At 41.6% G+C, this 18,891-nt stretch overlaps 1 protein-coding gene across 1 annotated transcript; it reads right to left on the bottom strand.

Moving 5' to 3' along the window:
- gar1 (GAR1 homolog, ribonucleoprotein) lies at positions 1-7,213 on the bottom strand. Its single transcript, XM_060926792.1, has 7 exons — positions 7,123-7,213; positions 6,599-6,767; positions 4,797-4,951; positions 4,612-4,671; positions 2,579-2,693; positions 2,348-2,479; positions 1-374 (listed from the first exon to the last, which is right to left on the bottom strand). The coding sequence occupies exons 2-7, from the start codon at positions 6,750-6,752 to the stop codon at positions 364-366; spliced, it is 627 nt and encodes a 208-aa protein (XP_060782775.1). The 5' UTR covers positions 6,753-6,767; positions 7,123-7,213; the 3' UTR covers positions 1-363.
- Positions 7,214-18,891: the final 11,678 nt, after the last annotated feature.

Raw genomic sequence — 18,891 nt, 5'->3', positions numbered from 1 at the left:
TACAAACATAATCGGTTTAATTTAGCACCAGCAAGCTAGCACTGCTATTGTACAATTCCGATCCATTCATATTTCTGTGGTAACAAAATTATGAACGTTTTCAAGTTACATATAAAAATTGTGCTGATTTATGGTCACTGAATCCTGATTCAACCAGCACAAGCGAAACATATCGAGGTCAAAGTATTCAACCACGGTTATGGACATTTAGCATCAATTGCACCCCTGAAAATATACACATTAAAACAGAAATGATTAAAAAAAATAATAAAAATCTTGGTTGCACTGGATTGAAGAGGCAGTCGGTGGAACAATGAGGAAACCAAGTGTCTCTGCGTCAAGTCAGTGCACTGTTCTCCATCATCATCTTCCACCTAGAGAAAGAAAAAAAAAAAAAACATATATTTCGTCACTGTCTAAAAGCGGAGCTCCTGACGAGTTGATGAGCAAAATATTTCCAAGGGCACAAAATCAACCTAAATGGAATCATAATATTACAGCACCATGAGTGAACCATCGAATTGTGTCGTCATGTGTATTTCACATCAATAAAATCACTGCATTGTCTTGTGACAGTGAGACCAATCACGAGATACGCACCGCAGTTACGAAACACATTTATTCCTTTCTTTGACATTACATGCCATGAGCCAGAAACAACACACCATGACATTTATTATGGTGTGACTCTGCTGGGTGCCTGGTGGACAGCAGTGAACCAGCGCCTTCACTTTACATCACTACTGTAGAGTTACCGTCCAATATCACACCTGTGTCAAACAGGTGCCTGGTTACATCCGTCACGTCCACATGAGCAGCGCCATTAGGACTAATTCCCTATGCACCTGTTCCTGATTAGAGTGCAATCACAGCGCAGACATTTATATAAGGACTCTGAGTAACACACAGACTTTGTGAAAGCCTTCTCTTCTGTGTCACTTTTCTAGTTTTGATCCAAAACCAGAAACAGGGTCAAAACCAGAAAAGTGACACAGAATACAAGGCTTTCGCAAAGTCCGTGTGTTACTCAGAGCCCTTATATAAATGTCTGCGCTGTGATTGTGCTCTAATCAGAAACAGGTGCATAGGGAATTAGTCCTAAATGGCGCTGCTCATGCGTCACTTTCTTGGTTTTGACCCTGTTTGTGTTTTTGGACTGTGAGTATTGTATTCCCTCGGATATCCTGTCTGTGCCTCACTCCACCACTGCCTGTTTTTTTCCAGCTCTGCCTTTGTCTACGTTTTGGATCTGTTTGCTTGCATGTTTTCATTAAAACTCTTCCTGCACTCGCATCAGTCTATGGCCCTTATGTGACAGAAACTGTCAACTGTCCAAGTGAGTGGATGAATAAAACTGTTTCATACTAAGCAAGTTAAAACAGTCAGTCATGAATATTTTCCATGAAATGTGTTAGTAAATAATCCCTAAATAAAATAAAAGAAAAATTAAAAATAAGTGCTGGATAAAAACCCACCTCTCTTATGTAAGTAAAGATACAAATTTCATTATCTATTGGTCAAATATTTAAAAGAGCTTTTTGGTCACAGTAATGTACGGCGACAATCACAATCTGATTATAATACGTCTAAACTAGAGACCAAGCTCAGCGAAGCTGATACTAGCTCGGACTAATAAGATTGTTGCTATGGTTACAGTATGAGCACCACATGATCCTCGCACCAGAAGAGTTAATATTTACGTACGGAACAGAGTTCAGCCTTAATAAAATATTTAATAATGTCGATGTTCAACAAACATTTACACATGATGTGAAACATTTATCTCACATGTGAAACGCATATAATATGCAGAATAATATGTTGAACTGGAGTAAACAATTCTACTTTAAAAAACTAAGCAATTTATCTTCATGTGTCCAACTTTACTATAACATCCAATCACAATCTATTTCTGGTGCATTACGGCTGGGCAACGTGATAAAAAAATATCACGATCCTCAAAGACATTTCACGATACACAGTACGACATGTCTCATGATATTTCTCTTGTTCACAAACTGACGTGAAAACAGCAGGGTGGCATTTAAAAAAGAAAAAAACGACAACTGTTTGATGATACGTTATTTTATGACTTTAAAAAAAATAAAAGAAATAAATGTTTAACACTGCAAACAAAGTTACATTTTTATAATTTTTGAGATTAAGTACAAACAACACAGGCACGACTTCCTGGTTGTTTTATTATTATTATTTTATACTATAAAAATTAACACGTCAATCACAATGTCTCTGTAATTTATCAGAAATGCATATCATTACATAATTTATCAAGATCTCAATATTAAATGGTCACTTCGCCCAGCCTTATCCACTGAACATAACTCACCTCTGAATCCACGACTTCCTCCTCTTCCTCCTCTGAACCCTCCTCCTCTACCTCCTCCGAACCCTCCTCCTCCTCTACCTCCTCCGAATCCACCACCGCGACCACCACCACCTCGGCCACCTCGGAACCCACCTATACACACACACAGTCATCATCCTTTCACACACTCCTGCACAATGTCAGTTCTCAATATTTCTAAATTCCCAGGACCCTGTGTGTGTGTGTTCATACCTCCTCGTCCTCCCCCTCTGCCCCCTCCTCTGCCTCCTCGAGGGGGTCCTTTCTCACCCGGCGGTCTCGGGAGGAACCTCTGGAGGGGCAACAGCTTCGCCGGATCAATGTAGAACTGATAAAAGCATGAACATGAAGCTGAACTCAAACATCACGTAAAAGTAAAGCGAAATACACAAACATCAGCTACAGAACGTGCAGACTTGTAATGGACTAAAGTATCAGTACAAAAAGTGGCTTTGTTTTATATACCTAATCTGCAAACAAAATTATTGGCACCCCAGGTAAAAGTGGACAGGAAAAGGTTTAACTTTTTTTTTTTTAAAGTTAATTATGAGAGACAATTATATGCAGATTTGCACAACCCTGAACATTACTGTTTTTTCCCCCTCAAGACTTTAGTTTTCATCCATTTTAAAAAGGGTGCCAATAATTCTTGAGGTAACTGTACAGAATCCTTATTCAGTCCCTAAAATGTCTTGAGCAGCCTTCATAATTGCCTCCTCTTCCATACTCCAGTGGTGATACCACACACAGCCAGGCGCATGCATATATTAGTGATTAATAAAGGTCTAAATTGAGGTGATGATTCAGGTGTGTTAACTTTTGAAAGTTTTAATTGTTTAATATTCAGGGAAACATGTGGTCAATTCAAACAAAAATCCAAAATTTTAGGTTATTATTCTGCGTAAAGGGCTCAAGTCGTTTGTGTATTCAAAGTAAAGCAAAAAACAAAACCCTCAAAAGAATTCTAATCTGAAACAAAAAAAAAAGTTAAACTCAATTCATGATCATGTTAAAATGGACTTTTTGGTAGAAAATTATGACGTCACATGCCCCTTTTCCACCAAAGCAGTTCCAGGGCTGGTTCAGGGCCAGTGCTTAGTTTGGAACCGGGTTTTCTGTTTCCACTGACAAAGAACTGGCTCTAGGGCCAGAAAAAACGGTTCCAGGCTAGCACCAACTCTCTGCTGGGCCAGAGGAAAGAACCGCTTACGTTAGCGGTGGGCGTGGAGTTGTTAAGACCAACAACAATAACAAGACCGCGAAAGATCGCCATTTTTAAGCGACGAGAAGCCGCAGCTGTACAAACGCGAAGTCATCCATTATCATTATTGTTGCTGCTTCTTCCGTGTTGTTTTTGCTTCGATATTTGCGCCAAGGTTTATGCAAATGTAGCGACGTAATGACGTATACAGCGACGTAATGACGTGGCTTCCCTTAGCACCGCGAGCTATGGAAAAGCAAACTGGTTCTCAGCTGGCTCGCAAGTTGAACGAGTTGTGAACCAGTTGTGAACCAGCACCAGCACCGGCCCCGAACCAGCCCTGGAACTGATTTGGTGGAAAAGAGGCAATTGTGAACTCAAATTCCTGGTGAACACTTGTATTTCGTTATTTCTGGTATTTCATCTCATCTCATCTCATTATCTGTAGTCACTTTATCCTTCTACAGGGTCGCAGGCAAGCTGGAGCCTATCCCAGCTGACTACGGGCGAAAGGCGGGGTACACCCTGGACAAGTCGCCAGGTCATCACAGGGCTGACACATAGACACAGACAACCATTCACACTCACATTCACACCTACGGTCAATTTAGAGTCACCAGTTAACCTAACCTGCATGTCTTTGGACTGTGGGGGAAACCGGAGCACCCGGAGGAAACACACGCGGACACGGGGAGAACATGCAAACTCCACACAGAAAGGCCCTCGCCGGCCCCGGGGCTCGAACCCAGAACCTTTTTGCTGTGAGGCGACAGCGCTAACCACTACACCACCGTGCCGCCTCTGGTATTTCATTCCATATGAAAATGTAAAAATAAACAGGGAGATGAAAACGACTGTAGATTTCACACTGTAGTGTGCTAGAAATTGTTCTGTTGTCTCTTCCTCTAGATTTCCAACTGAAACGGATTGTAGAAAGATGATTTTTGGTTCAGCAGTCTAGAAGTGGCTTTGCCATCTTCAGAAACACTTCGAGACCCAGTGTAATGAATCCACTCGACACATTCCAGAAACCCTCAACACTCACCTTCTGTAATTTCTTGAACGATGATGCCTTCATGTTTTCTGACAGTTTGACTGAAAAATACTGCAGCGATAATTAAGGACTACACCGTGATAAACATCACAATACTACAGGAACCTTTTTCAGGATTTTAAGCAGCTCAGGTGCAGATGAACTCGAACGAGAAACTGAAAAATACAAAAGGATACAAAATCTCTGAGCTGGCCGAAGATCTCGTCCACTTTGCCGATCTGTTCTTTGTTCTCCAGGTACACAGGCGCGTTGAAGTAGGGCACTTTGTTTTCCTCCGTCACACACTTACACACGATGTCATCCTCACACGGGTGCATGAACTCTCCCAGTGCTAAACACACACACACGTGTATATACAGTGCTGAGCATAAATGAGTGCACCCCCTTTGAAAAGTAACATTTTAAACAATATCTCAATGAACACTAACAATTTCCAAAATATTGACAAGACAAAATTTAATAACACATCCGTTTAACTTATAACATGAAAGTAAGGTTAATAATATAAACTTAGATTACACATTTTTTCTCAGTTTTACTCAAATCAGGGTGGTGCAAAAATGAGTACACCCCACAACAAAAACTACTACATCTAGTACTTTGTATGGCCTCCATGATTTTTAATGACAGCACCAAGTCTTCTAGGCATGGAATGAACAAGTTGGCGACATTTTGCAACATCAATCTTTTTCCATTCTTCAACAACGACCTCTTTTAGTGACTGGATGTTGGATGGAGAGTGATGCTCAACTGGTCTCTTCAGAATTCCCCATAGGTGTTCGATTGGGTTCAGATCAGGAGACATACTTGGCCACTGAATCACTTTCACCCTGTTCTTCTTCAGAAATCCAACAGTGGCCTTAGATGTGTGTTTAGTCATGTTGGAAAAGTGCACGACGACCAAGGGCACGGAGTGATGGTAGCATCTTCTCTTTCAGTATAGAGCAATACGTCTGTAAATTCATGATGCCATCAATGAAATGCAGTTCCCCGACACCAGCAGCACTCATGCAGCCCCACATAAGGACACTGCCACCACCATGTTTCACTGTAGGCACCAGGCAGTTTTCTTTGTATTCCTCACCTTTGCGACGCCATACAGTTTTGAAGCCATCAGTTCCAAAAACATTTATCTTGGTCTCATCCCTCCAGAGTATAGAGTCCCAGTAGTCTTCATCGTTGTCAGCATGGGCCCTGGCAAACTCTAGGCGGGCTTTATTGTGCCTGGGCTTTAGGAGAGGCTTCTTTCGTGGATGGCATCCATGCATGCCATTCCTCTTCAGTGTACGCCGTATTGTGTCACGGGAAATAGTCACCCCAGTTTGGCTTTCTACTTCTTTAGATAACTGCAGTGAACTTGCATGCTGATTTTCTTCAACCCTTCTCATCAGAAGACACTCCTGTCGAGGTGTTAACTTCCGTGGACGTCTCTGTGAGATGGCTGCAGTTCCATCTATCTTAAATTTTTGTACCACTTTTGCTACAGTATTCTGACTGATAAGTAAAGCTTTGCTGATATTCTTGTAGCCTTCACCTTTGTGGTGTAAAGAAATTGTTTTCTTTGGGGAATTCTGAAGAGACAAGTTGAGCGTCACTCTCCATCCAGCATCCAGTCACTAAAAGAGGTCGTTGTTGAAGAATGGAAAAAGATTGATGTTGCAAAATGTCACCAACTTGTTCATCCCATGCCTAGAAGACTTGGTGCCGTCATTAAAAATCATTGAGGCCATACAAAGTCCTCGATGTAGTAGTTTTTGTTGTGGGGTGTACTCATTTTTGCACCACCCTAATTTGAGTAAAACTGAAAAATGTGTAATCTAAGTTTATATTATTAACCTTACTTTCATGTTATAAAAACAGATGTTATATTAAACTTTGTCTTGTCAATATTTTGGAAATTGTTTGTGTTCATTGAGATACATGTTGAACAACATGGATGGGAAACTTGTGAAGTGAAATGAAACCTCAGCCTCCATACCAACAACATATTCCGGAGGACCAAAATCCTGCTGTCTGTTAAATCCTCCTCTGCCGCCTCCTCTTCCTCCAAATCCTCCTCTACCTCCAAATCCTCCTCTTCCTCTACTGAATCCTCCTCGGCCTCCTCTTCCTCCTCCTCCACGGAAAGACATCTTCAAACAACAGATCTGACCAACAGAAACATGAGAAGAGAGGAAATGAAGGTATTTGGTGCCCAGATGTTGTCCTGTTTGGTGTAACACACCTGAGCAGATCCTTCAGAGATAGTAACATGTCCATCACCAGTAACAACACTTAAAGTAAGTAAAGCCAACCATGATCAGATAATAATCAAACTATATATATAAAGACAACATCACTAGACAACCTCATGCTCTCATGTTGGTTAGTTAGCCTGCTAGCATTTCACAATAATTTCACTCCTACTTTACACATTCTTAAAACTTTAACACAATCTATCAAAAGAATATCAACATTTAAAAAAGATAAATCCAAGAACGCGGAAAATTATACAATGCAAACCTAAAAAATAAACTTCTTTTGGATTTGCGGCGCAGTTTTGAGTTTCCACACAGTGGCTGCTGCTAGTGAACCCACGCGGCCATAGGTGCCGGAAATGAGTAGCTGTCGTAAAACGAACCAACTGCCGTAAAGACCGCTGATACAGTGTCGTCAAAGCAAACGTTATTTCTTTCTTTATTTTTCATTATTTAAAAAAAAATCATGCAACAGGTAATGGTTATACAATCACAGTAGTAGTAAATATAAGCATATTATATGAAATTGTTCGACAAAATAAGTATAAAACAACACAAATAAACATTACAACAACAAATAAAATATACAGAATCTGGGAATGTGATATCATGACAGTTGGACAAGAGAATTAAACAAACAAACAAAAAGTTATGATGGATGTTTGAGGCCTCATAGATAGGAAAGTTCAAGTTATAATTGGAAATACATTTACACAAGGGCGGCATGGTGTCGCCTCACAGCAAGAAGGTCCGGGTTCGAGTCCCGTGGCCGGCGAGGGCCTTTCTGTGCGGAGTTTGCATGTTCTCCCCGTGTCCGCGTGGGTTTCCTCCGGGTGCTCCAGTTTCCCCCACAGTCCAAAGACATGCAGGTTAGGTTAACTGGTGACTCTAAATTGAGCGTAGGTGTGAATGTGAGTGTGAATGGTTGTCTGTGTCTATGTGTCAGCCCTGTGATGACCTGGCGACTTGTCCAAGGTGTACCCCGCCTTTCGCCCGTAGTCAGCTGGGATAGGATCCAGCTTGCCTGCGACCCTGTAGAACAGGATAAAGCGGCTAGAGATAATGAGATGAGACATTTACACAATATTATAAGGTTAAAAAGAAGTGCTGTTAGACACCTATTGTTTATAATCAAAGTGCACTGTATTTACGACAATTATACCGTGGATCATTATGAGGGTTTGAAATGTTAAATAAAATATTCATTCACAAAAGCACAAGGGTAGCATGGTGGTGTAGTGGTTAGCGCTGTCGCCTCACAGCAAGAAGGTCTGGGTTTGAGCCCCGTGGCCGGCGAGGGCCTTTCTGTGTGGAGTTTGCATGTTCTCCCCGTGTCCGCGTGGGTTTCCTCCGGGTGCTCCGGTTTCCCCCACAGTCCAAAGACATGCAGGTTAGGTTAACTGGTGACTCTAAATTGAGCGTAGGTGTGAATGTGAGTGTGAATGGTTGTCTGTGTCTATGTGTCAGCCCTGTGATGACCTGCCGATTTGTCCAGGGTGTACCCCGCCTTTCGCCCGTAGTCAGCTGGGATAGGCTCCAGCTTGCCTGCGACCCTGTAGAACAGGATAAAGCGGCTAGAGATAATGAGATGAGATGAGACAAAAGCACAAGTTCCCAGACCTGGTCCTGGGTTGTTTCTGGGCAGCCATGGCCTAAAGTTTGGAGGCCCAAAGGTGCAGGAAAATCCACGGTTGAAGTGCCCTTGAGCAAGGCACCAAACCCTCAAGTACTCCCCAAGTGCTACTCTGCGTAAGGGCATCTGCTAAATGCCTGTCATGTAACGTATATTAGATACACTTTATGGCAAAAAGTTTGTAGGTACATGAAGTTAGTGGCCTTCCATAAACTGGGACCACAAAGTTGGAAGAACACAATCGGCTTTTCGCTATCCTGCATACTGTTGGCAGTATATGATTATATTGCTTATCCTGCCCATTGTTAGTGTTTTCCTCTGCTCTACCACACCTGCTCCAACGAGTCAGGTAATAGAGGGAATGTACCGGCGTCACTTTCCTGCTTGGACACGCCCCCTCAGTCGGACTGTGTGGCAAAACATACTGCAACATGGCTGGTGGTGTGGCATGGTATTAGGAAGGAAACAGCAAAACTAGGAGTAAAAAAGATGATCACTTGGTTAAATTAACAGCAGTTTGACTCAACAGCGATCCTTACACTTCCTGCACTAAAGTGGGTGTGGTAAAGCAAGAAAACACGAACGTGCACAAAAGACGGTTCTCTAGCACCAGGTGAGGGAATCTGTGACATATAGAGAAATGGTTCAAATCGAGAATCCAATTCTAGAAAAATCTAACGTTCAATTATTTAATAAAGGAAGAGATAGTACGTGATGGGGCGGCACGGTGGTGTAGTGGTTAGCGCTGTCGCCTCACAGCAAGAAGGTCCGGGTTCGAGCCCCGTGGCCGGCGAGGGCCTTTCTGTGTGGAGTTTGCATGTTCTCCCCGTGTCCGTGTGGGTTTCCTCCAGGTGCTCCGGTTTCCCCCACAGTCCAAAGACATGCAGGTTAGGTTAACTGGTGACTCTAAATTGAGCGTAGGTGTGAATGTGAGTGTGAATGGTTGTCTGTGTCTATGTGTCAGCCCTGTGATGACCTGGCGACTTGTCCAGGGTGAACCCCGCCTTTCGCCCGTAGTCAGCTGGGATAGGCTCCAGCTCGCCTGCGACCCTGTAGGACAGGATAAAGCCGCTACAGATAATGAGATGAGATGAGATAGTACGTGATCTTGTTCTGTGGGAACCATCAGACGGATGCACCAACAGGGGAAGAAGAAAAAGAAACAACATGTATGATTTGCTGGAAGATACTGAAATGGACAGTAGGCTACAGGAGAACTCAGAACGTTAACGAGGGATAAAGAGCAATGGATGGCACATGCAAAGACATGGGCGACCTGGCGTTCGGTGTTGACAGAAATAGATAGATTACTAAAAAGAAATGCATAAAAATAACTTAAAATATATGTGGAAAACTACAATGAGTTCTCTCATTCCTTCATCTTCAATAAGAGTCAAATCCTGGTCAGGGTGGCAGTGGATCCAGAGGCAGGAATTTCACTCAATGAAGTTTGCAAGTTGTCCTGTTCAAGATGGAGGCCTCAGTGACGTTCCTAGCTTACGCTAATCATGCTTTAAGCTGTTTTTTTTTGAAGAACCAGCAGGGGGCAGTAAATATCCATGCCACTGGAAAGCTGGACATGAACTCTTCATTTGCTTGTTCTCAGGAGACGAAGCAGCTGCTGGAGCTGCATTTGGATTCTGATCAGGGGATGCTCAGTTCAGGGGGGTCCGCACGTGGGGGAGGCCGTATCTGTAAATAGCAGCAGAGTTTGTTCCTCTTCTTCTGATCTTCCTCTTCTTCTACTACTGCTCCTCTATTTTTTTCTCCAGCTTTCTCTTAGTGCCTTGGGCAACTGTCAGGATAGTGCGTGGGAACACGAGAGCAGGAGTGTGTCGAGCACACAGACACAAAAGTACAGAGGGAGAGATGAACACACAGTGTACTAGCAGTGTCTGCTCCAGGATATTACCCCACGTTATGTTATAGGCTATAGGCTATATCCTGCACTACAGATATCTTCATATGCCTTCATTGTTCCCCTTCAGCCTTTTAGAGGATAAATTCACACTCCATGACTAAGGCTAAATGGAGTTCACTAAATCCTAGCTGCGGAAGTCAGACTGAAAATATCGCTTTCTTTGAGGGAAAGTTGTCGGCTGTGGGTGGCCTGCTGTTTACTGATTACTCTCAGAAATATCCAGCCTTAAAAAGTAAAAGTCGGCAGTAAAATTAGATTAAAATGGACCAAATACACACTTTCAGTGCTCTGTTCTGGCACAAAAAATTCTATGGAGGATCAAAGTGTGTAAAAAACCAAAACAGAATTATATTGATTATATCCAGCAGATTATTTATTATTCTATCCACATTCATTGGATATGAGCAATCATGTGCTCTGATTGGCTACTCTACTACTAGGCTATCAGCTTAGATACCGTGAGTAGAGAAAAACAAAATGGCGGAACGTTTTGCTGAACCGACCGAGGACGAAATAAAAACTCAACTCCAAAACAAAAGCAACAAAATATGGAATGAAAGTCTCATCTCATTATCTGTAGCCGCTTTATCCTGTCCTACAGGGTCGCAGGCGAGCTGGATCCTATCCCAGCTGACTACGGGCGAAAGGCGGGGTTCACCCTGGACAAGTCGCCAGGTCATCACAGGGCTGACACATAGACACAGACAACCATTCACACTCACATTCACACCTACGCTCAATTTAGAGTCACCAGTTAACCTAACCTGCATGTCTTTGGACTGTGGGGGAAACCGGAGCACCCGGAGGAAACCCACGCGGACACGGGGAGAACATGCAAACTCCGCACAGAAAGGCCCTCGCCGGCCACGGGGCTCGAACCCGGACCTTCTTGCTGTGAGGCGACAGCACTAACCACTACAGCACCGTGGAATGAAAGTGTTTGATGGTAAGAACAAATCTTTTTTTTATTTTTCAAGAATTATTATTATCACATTTTTCACAAATTGCTCCTGTCATTTCGCTGGTTTGTTTACATTCTTCACCTCTAAGCATGAAAATTTGTTGAATTTTTTTAGACTGGTTCAAAAGCTCAAAGAAGTTTGAAAATTACAGAGCTGAAATGTCCAAAGAAGAATGAAATAAATGTCTGAAACTGTTCTATACCTTGGCACGACAGCAAGACGGCACTTTCTACAAAAAAACAACAACACTAAAGTCAATTCATGCAGCCATCGGTTTGAAGAAGTCCAACGAAGCGGAAATGATTTTGTTGGACATTTCGTATCAAGTTTTTATTTAACGAATTTGCAAAAAATAACAATAAAAATGCTCTGTTTCTCAAAATCCAGTGAATGTGTTTATAATAAAACAGTTATTCCAATCAATCAATCTCGTTGTACACGGCTTATAGACAACCTGGTGCTATGCGCCTCGTCAGCTATCAGCTCATGTATGACTTGATTTTGTGGAATAATTTCTATCTATCTATCTATCTATCTATCTATCTATCTATCTATCTATCTATCTATCTATCTATTTCAGTATATTTTATTATACTTTACCCATAATTGGCAGTTAAAAATCTTCAACTAGCTATTTGAGTTTAATTTAAGCTTAGTTAATCATTTTATACATTAGTTAATCAGGCTAAATTACAAATTATTCAGGATAAATGGGTGTCAGTTACCGTAAGCTGAGCTAATGTTGTTTAATTTTAGCTTAGTTATTCAGATAACACAGGACTGGCTTCTATACAGTGCCGTGCAAAAGTCTTAGGCAGATGTAAAGAAGTGCTGTAGACCAAAAATGGCTGAAAAATAATGAAATGAAATGTTTCAGTGTTAAAAAAATACTATAAACAGTAATCAGTGAGCCATAATAAATTAAACAAAGTCAGTATTTGGTGTGAGATGAAATTTTCTTTGCTTTAAAAAAAAAAAAAAAACAGTAGTCTGAGGTCCAGTGAGGTCAGTTTTATGCGGAAATGATCTGTAGGTTTTCCTGAGCATCTTCCAGAACCAGCCACAGTTCTTCTGGACACTTTGACTGTCACACTCACTTCTTCATTTTACACCAAAACCCAGCAGCCTTCATTATGCTTTCTTTTTAATCTGAAAAGTGCTCTCTTATGGAATATGCTGCTCAGACATATTACAAAGATTTTTTTTTTTACTGTAACATTTAATTTTGTGCTGGGAAACTGACGTTTGGACTCTAAAATGTTTTTGTAATATTTTGACTTGATAATGTCGAAGTCTCATCTCATTATCTCTAGCCGCTTTATCCTGTTCTACAGGGTCGCAGGCAAGCTGGATCCTATCCCAGCTGACTACGGGCGAAAGGCGGGGTTCACCCTGGACAAGTCGCCAGGTCATCACAGGGCTGACACATAGACACAGACAACCATTCACACTCACATTCACACCTACGCTCAATTTAGAGTCACCAGTTAACCTAACCTGCATGTCTTTGGACTGTGGGGGAAACCGGAGCACCCGGAGGAAACCCACGTGGACACGGGGAGAACATGCAAACTCCACACAGAAAGGCCCTCGCCGGCCACGGGGCTTGAACCCAGGACCTTCTTGCTGTGAGGCGACAGCGCTAACCACTACACCACCGTGCCGCCAATGTTGAAGTCTCTCTCTCTCATTATCTCTAGCCGCTTTATCCTTCTACAGGGTCGCAGGCAAGCTGGAGCCTATCCCAGCTGACTATGGGCGAAAGGCGGGGTACACCCTGGACAAGTCGCCAGGTCATCACAGGGCTGACACATAGACACAGACAACCATTCACACTCACATTCACACCTACGCTCAATTTAGAGTCACCAGTTAACCTAACCTGCATGTCTTTGGACTGTGGGGGAAACCGGAGCACCCGGAGGAAACCCACGCGGACACGGGGAGAACATGCAAACTCCACACAGAAAGGCCCTCGCCGGCCACGGGGCTCGAATCCAGGACCTTCTTGCTGTGAGGCGACAGCGCTAACCACTACACCACCGTGCCGCCCCAATGTCGAAGTCATAAAATAGAAATCAATAAAGTTTGTATGAAAAAAAATCAGGTGCCAAAGACTTTTGCACAGAACTGAATATCAGCGATTTCACTATACAGTATCTTCATAGGGGCGGCACGGTGGTGTAGTGGTTAGCGCTGTCGCCTCACAGCAAGAAGGTCCGGGTTCGAGCCCCGTGGCTGGCGAGGGCCTTTCTGTGTGGAGTTTGCATGTTCTCCCCGTGTCCGCGTGGGTTTCCTCCGGGTGCTCCGGTTTCCCCCACAGTCCAAAGACATGCAGGTTAGGTTAACTGGTGACTCTAAATTGACCGTAGGTGTGAATGTGAGTGTGAATGGTTGTCTGTGTCTATGTGTCAGCCCTGTGATGACCTGGCGACTTGTCCAGGGTGTACCCCGCCTTTCGCCCGTAGTCAGCTGGGATAGGATCCAGCTTGCCTGCGACCCTGTAGAACAGGATAAAGCGGCTAGAGATGATGAGATGAGATGAGATGAGATGAGATGAGATGAGGTGAAAAATTAAAATCACATGATTAAAAGTAGAAAATTACAACCAAGAGATTTTAAAATGACACATGTTGGAGTTTATGATTGTTGTCCTATGTGAAGCTCTGAAATGAATGATAATCAGTGTGTATGGTTTCAGGTTGGTGTTGTATCATCTGCATGTTTTACCACTTCAGGTAACGAACCCTGATGATTTCCCAGCGCTCCAGTCAGAGCCATGGCCCGTGTGATTCCTGAGCCACTCCTACATCACACCACATTGATTTCCATGTTCACTAATCCATGATTGTCACAACGGTCAGTCAGATTAGGGCTAAAAGAAACAGCGTGGCCTCTGAAGATGCTAATGGAGGAAAAGGCCTGTTAATTGCTGCTGACTGTGGAAAGTAAATGAATTATCGATTGGGTTCTAACACTCACACTTCTGTACTTCCACTGCATTACAAATCCGTATAGCGTTAAAAATTCCCCACTGGTGTAAGTACATTTCCTGTCACGTAATTACACACACACACACACACACACACACACACACACCGCTAAGCAGCTCATTAGCCAGAAAAGTCCTGTTTATTTGCTTGTTTCTTTGCCAACAGGAGAAAAGAGGATTTTTGTATCTTGGGCACTATGTAGTGAACTAAAGTCTTTATATTATTTGTAGTGCATTATATAGGGAGCTTAATGTTTTATCACTACAGCTAGTGGGCTATACAGGGAGCATAAAGCTTTAATATAAGATCTAGTGCACTATATATGGAGCATAAACATTTGATATTGGTTCTTGTGCCCTAGAGAGGTAGCTTTAAGCTTTAATATTAGATCTAGTGCAGTATATAGGGGGCATAAAGCTTGAACATTATATCAATTGCACTATATAGGGAGCTTAAAGATTTAATATTAGGTCTAGTGCACTCTATAGGGAGTTTAAAGCTTTATTATGAGATCTAGTGCACTATATATGGAGCATAAAGCTTTGATATTAGATCGAGTGCCCTTGAGAGGGTGCTGAAAGCTGTAATATTTGATCTAATGCCCTATAGAGGAAGCATAAAGCTTTAATATTTTATCAAGTGTCCTATATAGGGAGCTTAAAGCTTTAATATTAGGCCGAGTGCACTCTATAGGGAGTTTAAAGCTTGATTATTAGATCTAGTGCACTATAGAAGGAGCTTAAAGCTTTAATATTAGATCTAGTGCACTAGGGAGCATAACATTTTGATATTAGATTTAGTGCACCACAGAGGGAGCATTAAGCTTAAATATTCGATCAAATGCCCTTGAAAGGGGGCTTAAAGCTTTAATATTAGATCTAGTGCACTCAAGAGGGAGCTTAAAGCTTTAACCTTAGGTCTAATGCATGACAGAGGGCACTTAAAGCTTTAATATTACATCTAGTGCACTAGAAAGGGTGAATAACACTTTAAGATTAGTTCTAGTTCCAGAGAGAGCATAAAGCTTTAATGTTAGATCTAGTGTACTATATAGGGAGCTTAAAACTTTGCTATTAGATCTAGTGCCCCAGAGAGGGTGCTTAAAGCTTTACTATTTTATCTAGTGCCCTATAGAGGAAGCATAAAGCTTTAATATCTTATCAAGTGTACTATATAGGGAGCTTAAAGCTTTAATATTGGTCTCGTGCACTCTATAGGGAGTTCTAGTACACTATATATGGAGCATAAAGCTTTGATATTAGATCTAGTGCCCTAGAGAGGGAGCTTAAAGCTTTAATAATAGATCTAGTGCCCTACAGAAGGAGCATAACGCTTTAATATTAGGTCTGCTGCCCTCGAGAAGGAGCTTAAAGCTTTAATATTAGATCTAGTGCACTAGAGAGGGAGCATAAAGCTTTGATATTAGATTTAGTGCACCATAGAGAGAACATTAAGCTTTAATATTAGATCTAGTGCCATAGAGAGGGAGCTTAAAGCTTTAATATTAGATCTAGTGCACTCGAGAGGGAGCAAAAAGCTTTAATCTTAGGTCTAATGCATGACAGAGGGCACTTAAAGCTTTAATATTACATCTAGTGCACTAGAAAGGGTGCATAACCCTTTAAGATTAGTTCTAGTTCCAGAGAGGGGGAGCATAAAGCTTAATTTTAGATCTAGTGTACTATATAGGGAGCTTAAATCTTTTATATTAGATCTAGTGCCCGAGAGAGGGTGCTTAAAGCTTTACTATTTGATCTAGTGCCCTATAGAGGAAGCATAAAGCTTTAATATTTTATCAAGTGTACTATTATAGGGAGCTTAAAGCTTTAATATTGGTCTAGTGCACCCTATAGGGAGTTCTAGTACACTATATATGGAGCATAAAGCTTTGATATTAGATCTAGTGCCCTACAGAAGGAGCACAATGCTTTAATATTAGGTCTGCTGCCCTAGAGAGGGAGCTTAAAGCTTTAATATTGATCTAGTGCACTAGAGGGGGTGTTTAAAGCTTTAATGTTAGATCTAGTGCACTAGAGAAAGAGCTTAAAGCTTTAATATTAGATCTAGTGCACTAGAGAGGGTGCTTAAAGCTGTAATATTAGATCTAGTGCGCTAGAGAGAGAGCTTAAAGCTTTAATATTAGATCTAGTGCCCTCGAGAAGGAGCATAACGCTTTAAAATTAGATCTAGTGCACTAGAGAGGGCACATAAAGCTTTAATATTAGATCTGGTGCACTAGAGAGGATGCTTTAAACTTTAATATTAAATCTAGTGCCCTTGAGAGGGTGCTTAAAGCTTTAATATTAGATCTAGTGCACTAGAGAAAGAGCTTAAAGCTTTAATATTAGATCTAGTGCACTAGAGAGGGTGCTTAAAGCTTTAATATTAGATCTAGTGCACTAGAGAGAGAGCTTAAAGCTTTAATATTAGATCTAGTGCACTAGAGAGGGTGCTTAAAGCTTTAATATTAGATCTAGTGCACTAGAGAGGGTGCTTAAAGCTTTAATATTAGATCTAGTGCACTAGAGAGAGAGCTTAAAGCTTTAATATTAGATCTAGTGCACTAGAGAGGGTGCTTAAAGCTTTAATATTAGATCTAGTGCACTAGAGTGGGTACTTAAAGCTTTAATATTAGATCTAGTGCACTAGAGAGAGAGCTTAAAGCTTTAATATTAGATCTAGTGCACTAGAGAGGGTGCTTAAAGCTTTAATATTAGATCTAGTGCACTAGAGAGGGTGCTTAAAGCTTTAATATTAGATCTAGTGCACTAGAGAGAGAGCTTAAAGCTTTAATATTAGATCTAGTGCACTAGAGAGGGTGCTTAAAGCTTTAATATTAGATCTAGTGCACTAGAGTGGGTACTTAAAGCTTTAATATTAGATCTAGTGCACTAGAGAGAGAGCTTAAAGCTTTAATATTAGATCTAGTGCACTAGAGAGGGTGCTTAAAGCTTTAATATTAGATCTAGTGCACTAGAGAGGGTGCTTAAAGCTTTAATATTAGATCTAGTGCCCTCGAGAAGGAGCATAACGCTTTAATAATAGATCTAGTGCCCTAGAGAAGGAGCATAATACTTTAATATTAGATCTAGTGCACTAGAGAGGGCACATAAAGCTTTAATATTAGCTCTAGTGCACTACAGAGGGTGCGTAAAGCTTTAATATTAAATCTAGTGCCCTTGAGAGGGTGCTTAAAGCTTTAATATTAGATCTAGTGCACTACAGAGGGTGCTTAAAGCTTTAATATTAAATCTAGTGCCCTTGAGAGGGTGCTTAAAGCTTTAATATTAGGTGTAGTGCACTAGAGAGAGCTTAAAGCTTTAATATTAGGTCTAGTACACTACAGAGGGTGCTTTAAACATTACTATTAAATCTAGTGCCTTTGAGAGGGTGCTTAAAGCTTTAATATTAGGTCTAGTTCACGACAGAGGGCACTTAAAGCTTTAAAATTACATCTAGCGCTCTAGAAAGGGTGCATAACGCTTTAAAATTAGATGCTCTAGTTCCAGAGAGAGGGAGCATAAAACTTTAATGTTAGAGCTAGTGTACTATATAGGGAGCTTAAATCTTTGATATTAGATCTAGTGCCCTAGAGAGAGAGCTTAGAGCTTTAATATTAGATCTAGTACACTGTACTGTGAACGAAGCAGTAACCTGGTGACCTCGGAGACGTGAACTACATGCAGGTCGTTTGTGTAATCTGAACAGGAATTTGCATAACACGACTCTGAATCCCTGAAACTTTCCGGATGTAAATTCTGATGCTCAGCTCTCTGTAAGTTCATCTTCTGTCTGATTTAATGATGTACAGATGACACTTCAGCTCTCCGGCCATAAAAGTTTGATGCTGTGTGAATATTTTTGGTATATTTGCATGTTTTCTGTCTCTTTTTCTTGTCTGTAGGAATAAACGAAAGGGCGCGGTCATGAGCAGCGTGTTGAATTCTGAGTCGAGACGTCCCGCTCTGCCCTCATTATTCTGAACATTGATCTTTCCAGCCGGCACCAGTCTGAAATGATCTATAAACTAAACACAACACCACATAACAATGTTCCTCTTCACACACAGCAGGAGACGAGGCCTACAGATTGGTGTGTGTGTGTGTGTGTGTGTGTGTGTTGAAGACACTGCCTGACGGGTTGAGGGAATTCACATCAGCAGGACTTCTGATGGTTAGAAGGAGTCACATTGCGTGTCGTCTGTGTCTGAACCATTTCAGTAAATGACGAGGGAAATAAAAGGGCGAGGAAGAGAAGGAGTCCTGTTTGCCTTCCTTTGATGGCACAGATGCAATTTAGTCAAAATCACTGCAGCATCTGGAGTGTGACTTCACGTCTGCTCAGTCTCAGGATCCAAAAGAGAACCACATCTCTACAAACATGGAGTGAAATAAACGCTTTTAGACAACAAAATATAAAGTGAACTAAATACAGAGCTACGTGCTTTTATATTAGGAGTGATGAAGAAGGCGTGGCCTCTGTAAGTATCAATTTCAGTGAAGTAGGTGTGGCCTCTATGCGTGTG

The sequence above is a fragment of the Neoarius graeffei genome, chromosome 8 (assembly GCF_027579695.1).
Source record: "Neoarius graeffei isolate fNeoGra1 chromosome 8, fNeoGra1.pri, whole genome shotgun sequence".
Lineage (NCBI taxonomy): Eukaryota > Metazoa > Chordata > Actinopteri > Siluriformes > Ariidae > Neoarius > Neoarius graeffei.
This window is presented reverse-complemented; position numbering and strand designations above follow the sequence as displayed.